This window comes from Aspergillus homomorphus (assembly GCF_003184865.1).
Source record: "Aspergillus homomorphus CBS 101889 unplaced genomic scaffold BO97scaffold_40, whole genome shotgun sequence".
Classification (NCBI taxonomy): Eukaryota; Fungi; Ascomycota; class Eurotiomycetes; order Eurotiales; family Aspergillaceae; genus Aspergillus; species Aspergillus homomorphus.
The window spans coordinates 283192-290522 of record NW_020291926.1 but is presented as its reverse complement, the minus strand read 5'-3'; the positions used below and the strand labels follow the sequence as shown (position 1 = coordinate 290522).

The window sequence follows — 7331 nt, the reverse complement described above, 5'->3', positions numbered from 1 at the left end:
CCCCCGGTGACTCGGCCCACTGGGGAGCCCTGTGGAGCAATGCTGCTGCCGACCTTCCCACCTCTTCTGATCTTCCGTTCCGAAACAGTGAACCCGAGCACATTCTCCTCTGTCCTTGACCTTTCTAATCCAACCGTATTCCGCAATTGGTGGAGCTGCCCGCTTTTCACTGACTCAAGCCTTCAATCTAAGTTAAATTGATCCCATATGTTTCGCAGCGCTGTTCAGTCCCTGTATCTCTTACACACTACGCGAAGCGCGCGGTATTTCCATCGAGTTACAACCAATTTCATCAACTATGACGCGCAAGGGGATTTGCTTGCCAGGAAGGTGCCCATCATTATCGGCGATCCGGGCCAAACTTATGTTTTGATTGATCCCACAATTGGTAGTGCTCTCCGTGCTGCTAGCCCTCTCACGCCTGCTTCTTCGGCTGCTCGAGCCGAAGACAGATGCAAACTTACATTTTTCCACGACTTGCAATACTTCGGGTTTGGTACGATCTCCATGTGCCGAAAGCTTGGTAGAGACAAGCGTTGACGAGTCTGCTTTCAACGCTAGAATCTACGAGCTAACCCCGGCTCTATGTCCCTCACCAGATCCCTCACCAGACAGCATCAGACACAAGCCCTGCAACTTTGTTCCTGAGTGGAAAAAGCACGAGCTTGTCCTAGATGGAACACCTGATGGTACAATTCACTGCTCAATTCTTGCCATCGCAGGAGATACTAATCCATATCTGTCTATATAGCAAAATTCGCCGAGCTCGCAAGAGCTAGTGCACGGACTTTGGAAAGTTCACTCGACCAGCTGAAGGATATGTGATGTCAAGATTGCCCCCTGTAGCCAAGTCGGTGACTGTGTGGCTTTGGGACTCTGAAGGCGGGTTGTCATTTTTCGACCCGAGCTTGAAAGAGGGGTTGTCGGTCAATGAGAAATTCTGGCAATGTCAACAAGGTGTTAGGCTACGATTCGCGTGGAAGCTCGAAATCTTGCGTGAGATGGTAGCCCCACGTTCTATTCTTTCCTGCAAAATATGTATGATCCAAAGACATGCACACAATTCACCTCGCTTGGCAATGAGCCTGTTTCAGAGAGATTGCGGTGGTACCAAATGCAGACTCTGCCAGTGCACATGTGACAGATGACAGCGTTGCACGAAGGAAAATGCAAAGAGTTAGTTCAACGGGGACTTGCATTATGGACACCTCAGCTCTTCTCCCCTTCCTCCAAGACAAGGACGCAATGAATGGGCAGAACTCAGAACCAACGTGCAAGATGGAAGCAATTGGGGACGCAGAGTTCCCTTTGAAATCTCGAGAACGAGGCGTCGCAATAAAAGAGAAAAAGGAAACACCCTCAATCCAGACGCAATTCAGAATGACACAGATGTTGAGGAGCGTATGAGTCTAGTACTCGGTCGCCAAAGTTCTAAATTCCATAACTTCAGCAGTCAACGAATCAAGAGGCCTCGCCACAGACTTGTAATAGTTTCCCAACTGTTCAGCGGTCCATTGATTGTTGACAACGGCGACGTGAGCATTTGACAGGGCCCTATCGTACGTATCCTCCGCGAATGGCACTTTTTGAAGGTAGTAACCATTGAGTTTCAAGAACATATCTGCTGCCAGCAAGGCGGTGCGTTTGTTGCCGTCCAGGAAAGCGTGGTTTTTCATGAGCTTCTCAGCAAGGTTTGCAGCCAGCTGAAAAACATCTTCCACCTTGGCGTAATGTTTCAGGTTCATTGGCGAAGGAACCACAGACTCCAGTAAGCCTGTCTGGGTTGGAACGGCATTGGAAATGACAAGTGCCGCATGAAGTCGTTGAACTTGGGAGGCTGTCAGAAATCGAATTGTTTTTGTAGCCATGTTGGAAAGAGAAGCCGTGGCAGCAGAAAGTGTACTCGAAGGGTTTCGTGACTCAATATGAACCTCCTGGAGAACAATCGGCAAAGATAGATTGAAAGGAAGGCAGCACTGGAACTCGAATAGCACATAACTTGAATCCGCATGCAAAGAAAGAACCAATAAATATCTTTCCTTCATCTATAATGCCTTGCCCTCCTGCGTAAGCCTCCCATTCACTCAAGCTCAGTAATGAGCATGCTGAAAACCACTCCCATCATTTCCCATCATGAAGGTGTGTGTATGTCCAAACTCCCATGATAGTTCTTGCAAATGATCTTATCGAGGCTGCAGCATTAGCGCCCATCCAGTTTGCATAGGACTTGTCTAGGCCATCATCCTTGAGTATAACGAGGCTTAACTTAGTCTCGCTGCTAAGCGCTGATACGTGGAATGGCGATCTTGTATTGGACCCAGACGTCGGTCTGGAGGGGCCCATGGGGTGGACGGACCAACAAGGCGAACCTGCGGGGATTTGCCGGGGGAGGGTAGGGCGGCAATGAAGTTCTATTTGAGGAGCGACGAAGCGCGTACCCTGCTCTTATTCACTATTACATCCTCGTTCTCAGTCTTACATGCGCCGTGCCCTTCGCTATCCTTTCCATTTCCTCTTTTTTCTGCCCCCTGCACAAAGATCCCTTTTAACACCTTATCTCCTCTGGTTATATCGTATCATCTCTTATTGCTCACTTTTCTCCTAGTTCTTGTCAACAATCCGTCTGACCTGGCCTTGTTGAACATGGCATCATTCGGAAGACGTAAGGCAGCGCCGCCGAAGATGGGAGTAATCCAGCTCCTCCGGAAGGAACTCGGAACTTTCGATGACGAGAACTGTGCCTTGCTACAATATCAGCTCGATCGCCTGCAAATATGCTTTACTTTGCTTGGAGATCCTACACCCGCTGGGTTGTCGGAAGCACAACGATTCGGGAGGTTGCGGGCGCGGAAGCTTCTGTTTGACATTCTTCGACGCCTCGGGGAAGAGGCTTTCCTCCTCTGTGCTACAGCGATAAGTATCACAAGGTTGGCGAGAATCTCAGGCAAAACTGTGTTAGATATTCGTCGATGGTGGAAAACCATCGGTCCTTGCCCAACTGGCCTTGTGATCAAGGCGAAGGAAGTTTGCAATGCGGAGTTCAAGAAGAGATATACAGCAGGTGAGATTCAAAACTCGCTTCTCGATGAAAGATAAGCTTCATCGCTAATACAGATGAACAGAAATATCGAAGCATGACCCTTCCTCGGCTCAACCACCTCTCACGGTCATCGATATCCAGTTCAACGAACTGCTGGACTTTCTCCAGGGATGTGACGTGGGTTCGCCGAGGTTGCACCTGATCTGTCCCTTATTCGGCTCGCCATTGCCATGGATCGATATCGAGCTCGACTCCTCCTCAGAACGAACAGCAAGGGTTGAACTTTCCCTGAGGGCAAGTGAGGCGTTGGTCAAACACATTCGAGTCCCTCGGGACTTAACAGGTGTACCGGAAGTAGCGAACTGAGGGGCTTTGATAGAACCTGCAGGTCTCGCCCGGTTTGACAAGTATTAGAGAGATTCCAGGGCCCATTCCAGGTCCTGAAACCTCGTTCAATACTGGACTTGTATCGACCCTGACGGCACCCCATGCAGCGTCTCTCTTAAGAAGCAGTGCAGGTATTGACGGGCCTATACTTTCGAGGTTGGCGCCCACAACCCATTCTTTGTCGAGAGTAACATCTCTTTTCACCTATATCCCTCATTAAACTAAATAAGAAAAAAGAAAGGGGGAAAAAATAAATAAGAAATCAATAAAAGATAAATAAAAACTATGGAATGCTGGGCATATCTCACCTTCTCTCGGACCATGTTCCGGAGGGTTTCATCGTCGTGCGCATTGGCATTGACCGGTATCACTTCACTTTTCTCGGCCATTCCTGGGCAAAGTAATCCCAGTAGAAGGAGAGGTCCGTAGAGTAACAAAATTGTTGACGGGCAAAATTCTTCTCAGCCACCTGATTTCTTATGTATGGAGAAGTTTCCGTGAGCAGGATCTCAGTTCGCCAACGGATGCGGGGTCAGACTAGCACTACTGCAACATGCGTATGAAGGAGATAAGCTCTTCGTTCGGGTCAAGAGTTCAAAAGCTTGCCTGAGTTGCGATGCAGAATGTACGTATCTGGTCTAGGTTTGGATAAGAATGTAGTTGTCTGTGTCTACCTGGGGGGTGAGGGGGGGTGTTTTTGGACTGGGGTATCCGCGGGGCGCTTTGGGTGTTGTGACCTGACAAAGCCAGTTCAGCCCGATTGGCAGAGAGCATTTCAGGTAAGTTAGTTAGCGTTAAGAAAAGGAACCCGTCATAGATGGTTAGTAGCTTGGTATGATACCTTTATCTCCGGAATCACATTGCAGAAGGGAATAAGAGCAGGCACGAGCGACTCAGAGCAGACGCGACTTAATACTGTGGGAGCCTAAGGCCTCTCAAGCCTCACTCGCCGCCCCTCTAGCTATGTATAGATAGCTAAAGAAAAATAGACCGAACTAATTCTTCAGTTATATGATTGGTATCAAATTCTAAGCTCTTCCTGTGTTCTTTTCACCCTAAAAACTGAAAATAAAAATAAAGTTTGTCAGTACTATATTGAAATGATATTACTTACTGAAAATTACTTATTTTTCTTAGTATCCAGTATAAACCTGTTCAATTGTCTAGCTCTTTAGCTTTCTGATATCTACTTTATTGGGAGGGGTGGGGTGGAGGGAGTTAGGACAGGGACTGAGGGCAAGGTATCGCGTTGAGTAGTTTCACGGCTCGCACACCAGTGGCTTAGACAGACAATTGTCAAATCAATTGGGATTCTTATCTATGAGTTCAATTTTCCATGCGAAAGAGCTCTGTTACGATATTACAGGGCCAAATGTCTTTCCTGATATGTTCCAACCCATCGTTCTTCTGCAGTTACTTGCCAGTGATCAATCTTCAAATTCACAGCAAGAACCACGCAACAGCACTGCTCCTATATCCTGTCAGAACCATAGCCTCTAACACGAAAATGACGACAAAACGCTTGAATACAACTAGATCCAATCACCACAAACCTAGCCACCACCACCTTGCATTAAGAACAGTGGGCTTCACGCAAAGGGCATCACCAACCAGATAACTACCCAGCACCGCTCTCCCTCGCCCTCTCTCTCTCTTCGTTACTTTACCATCAAGCCACCAAGATGCCCCCAACCAACAGCCCCAACAATCTCAAGACAACCCCCCTAAACATCGCCATCATCGGCAGCGGCATCTCGGGCCTCCTAGCCGCGCGCATCCTGCGCCCACAACACAACGTCACGATCTACGAACGACACTCGCACGCCGTCGAAACCGGCGCAGCAATCAACATCGGACCCAACGGCATCGTGATCCTAGACAGCGTGGGCTTCGACCGGCGGCGCGCACGCACCCTAACCTACAACAAGGCCGGCGCAATCACCACGGACACCGTCATTGACTACGAGCGCGAGTTCGGAGCCGACTGGCTATTCTTTCACCGGTCGGATCTGCACAACGAGCCGCTGCGGCTCGCGACAGCGCCGTCCGCGGAGCTGGGGGTCGAGGGCGTTCCAACGAAGGTCCGGTTCGGGGCGAAGGCCGTGGGCGTGGACGTTGAAGCTGGGGAGGTGCGCTTAGCTAGGGGGGACGTGGTGAGGGCGGATTTAGTGGTTGGTATGTACTGCACTTATTTCCCCACATAGCACGCTTGATCACAACCGTGTAGTATAGCATACACACGAAGAAGCAGTAAACCGACAACGAGCAGCAGCAGACGGGATCAAATCCACGCTCCGCGAATCCGTCCTACCCTGCACGCCCAACAGCACCCCCATCCCCGCCGGCAGCTCCGTCTTCCGATTCACGCTGACGCGCGCCCAAGTCCACGCCGCGCTGGGCCACATACCCGACAAGCTCGACCGCACGCAACCAGGCTGCATCACGACCGTCTTGCCTTCGACGCCACGAAGCGCCGGGTTGTGATCTACCCGTGCCGGGACCACGAGATGCTTAACTTCGCCGCCATCGCGCCGGATAGGATGCTGTAGGCGTCGACGAGAGCGAAAATCATGCCCAGCGAGGGCGGGGAGTCGTGGTGTGCGCCCGCGGCGACGGAGGAGCTGGTCGCGCATTTCGAGGATTTTCCTGCTTGGGTGGTGGTATATTTACAGTTTGTTTGCCTCTCAACTTGACAGTATCCCCCCTCCCCCGCCTCTATATCAAGATAGTTCCACCCTGTTCTGAAAGGAAGATAGCAGCTAACCCCTCCCAGCGCAGCACACAGCCCTCGCGTCTGGAACGTCCACCGCACCCCGCCTCTCCCCAGCTACATCAATGGCCGCACCGTGCTCATCGGCGACGCCGCGCACGCCATGCCGCCGCATCAGGGACAGGGCGGCACGCAAGCTATCGAGGACGCGGAACCCCTCCGCGTGTGCTTTGGGGACCATGTCACGTCTGGTGCGGTGCCGGCGCTGCTCCGCGACTTTGATCGGGTGCGGCGGCCGCGCGCCTCGAAGATCCAGGTGAATAATGTCCAGGCGAAGGGGCGGCGGTCAGCCGCGGAGATTCATCGGTTTCTCCGGTTTAATTGGACGTTTGCGGGGATTTGGGAGGAGGTGAGGAATCTGGAGATGTCTCAGGCTGGTGCAGTTGGTGGTGCTGCTGCGGGGGTAGAGGCAGCGCAGAGGGGGGTGTATAGACTGTGGTTAATTCAAGTTGGGTGGTAGATGGGTGATAGCATAGACCCCGTACGATAGATAGATGTAATCTCATCCTGGCACATAAGACTCACCCAGCATCCACCAACCCCTACTTTCATTCAGTCCATCAGTGCATGCACTCCAAACTCAAGCTTTCCTAAGCGCCAGAGCAACCTACACCATAACCCTCACTCACCCAGCTCGCAAAAGCGAACTCGAACCGGCCCCCGCCAAAGCACCCCATACGAAAAGACAAACACAACTCACCTCACCTCATCCACAACACCCGCAATCCACCCAAACGAGCGAGCTCAATCCTAAGGACCCCACCCACCCAAAAGCGAAAGACTGTAGGCCCCACAGACCCAACCACTTCTAATCAATCCAAGACATACCCCGTATCCGGATCCTCAGAATGAGGAATATCGCAAAGCAGTCCAATGGGAACCGAACGGCATCCTTCGTCTTTCGTAATCGTAATCGCAATCATGCTGCAAGCCTGATTCGATGCGATGGGTAACTCATACTCCACTGTCATATAATTGACTGTAATCAACTCCATCCGTGATAACGGAGAGATACGAGTGCGGCTCTTGATGAACCCCCAGGTGTATCTAGACTGGGCAGTCAGACAGACAGGGTGGATAGGCTAGACTAGATGGGTAGTTAGCTGGATTCTGCTGAGTGGACGACTAGGGGAT

The 7331-nt window shown here is 51.2% G+C and overlaps 5 protein-coding genes across 5 annotated transcripts; 3 read left to right on the top strand and 2 right to left on the bottom strand.

Moving 5' to 3' along the window:
• Positions 1 to 207: 207 nt before the first annotated feature.
• On the top strand, positions 208 to 825 carry BO97DRAFT_427708 (uncharacterized protein; the record flags this gene model as incomplete). The annotated part of the gene is made up of 3 exons (XM_025697222.1): positions 208 to 496; positions 600 to 689; positions 752 to 825. 3 exons carry the CDS (start codon positions 208 to 210, stop codon positions 823 to 825), a joined length of 453 nt encoding a protein of 150 aa, XP_025548385.1.
• A 292-nt stretch (positions 826 to 1117) lies between these two features.
• BO97DRAFT_187317 (type II toxin-antitoxin system death-on-curing family toxin) lies at positions 1118 to 2024 on the bottom strand. Its single transcript, XM_025690439.1, has one exon. The coding sequence runs from the start codon at positions 1866 to 1868 to the stop codon at positions 1410 to 1412; it is 459 nt and encodes a 152-aa protein (XP_025548384.1). The 5' UTR covers positions 1869 to 2024; the 3' UTR covers positions 1118 to 1409.
• A 413-nt stretch (positions 2025 to 2437) lies between these two features.
• On the top strand, positions 2438 to 3236 carry BO97DRAFT_187298 (uncharacterized protein). Its single transcript, XM_025690438.1, has one exon. The coding sequence runs from the start codon at positions 2644 to 2646 to the stop codon at positions 3094 to 3096; it is 453 nt and encodes a 150-aa protein (XP_025548383.1). The 5' UTR covers positions 2438 to 2643; the 3' UTR covers positions 3097 to 3236.
• BO97DRAFT_407925 (uncharacterized protein) lies at positions 3062 to 4096 on the bottom strand. The gene is made up of 2 exons (XM_025695739.1): positions 3736 to 4096; positions 3062 to 3631 (listed from the first exon to the last, which is right to left on the bottom strand). The coding sequence occupies exons 1-2, from the start codon at positions 3814 to 3816 to the stop codon at positions 3377 to 3379; spliced, it is 336 nt and encodes a 111-aa protein (XP_025548382.1). The 5' UTR covers positions 3817 to 4096; the 3' UTR covers positions 3062 to 3376.
• A 1013-nt stretch (positions 4097 to 5109) lies between these two features.
• BO97DRAFT_417108 (FAD-dependent oxidoreductase) lies at positions 5110 to 6657 on the top strand (the record flags this gene model as incomplete). The annotated part of the gene is made up of 3 exons (XM_025696459.1): positions 5110 to 5602; positions 5679 to 5904; positions 6201 to 6657. The coding sequence occupies 3 exons, from the start codon at positions 5110 to 5112 to the stop codon at positions 6655 to 6657; spliced, it is 1176 nt and encodes a 391-aa protein (XP_025548381.1).
• Between the last annotated feature and the right edge of the window lie 674 nt (positions 6658 to 7331).

Excerpts from the sequence above, each read along its gene's own strand:
- BO97DRAFT_187317 (XM_025690439.1), bottom strand. The coding sequence starts at position 1,868 with ATGGCTACAAAAACAATTCGATTTCTGACAGCCTCCCAAGTTCAACGA.
- BO97DRAFT_187298 (XM_025690438.1), top strand. The coding sequence starts at position 2,644 with ATGGCATCATTCGGAAGACGTAAGGCAGCGCCGCCGAAGATGGGAGTA.
- BO97DRAFT_407925 (XM_025695739.1), bottom strand. The coding sequence starts at position 3,816 with ATGGCCGAGAAAAGTGAAGTGATACCGGTCAATGCCAATGCGCACGAC. Across the intron at positions 3,632-3,735 it reads GGAACATGGTCCGAGAGAAG|GTGAAAAGAGATGTTACTCT; the intron begins GTGAGATATGCC and ends TGAGGGATATAG.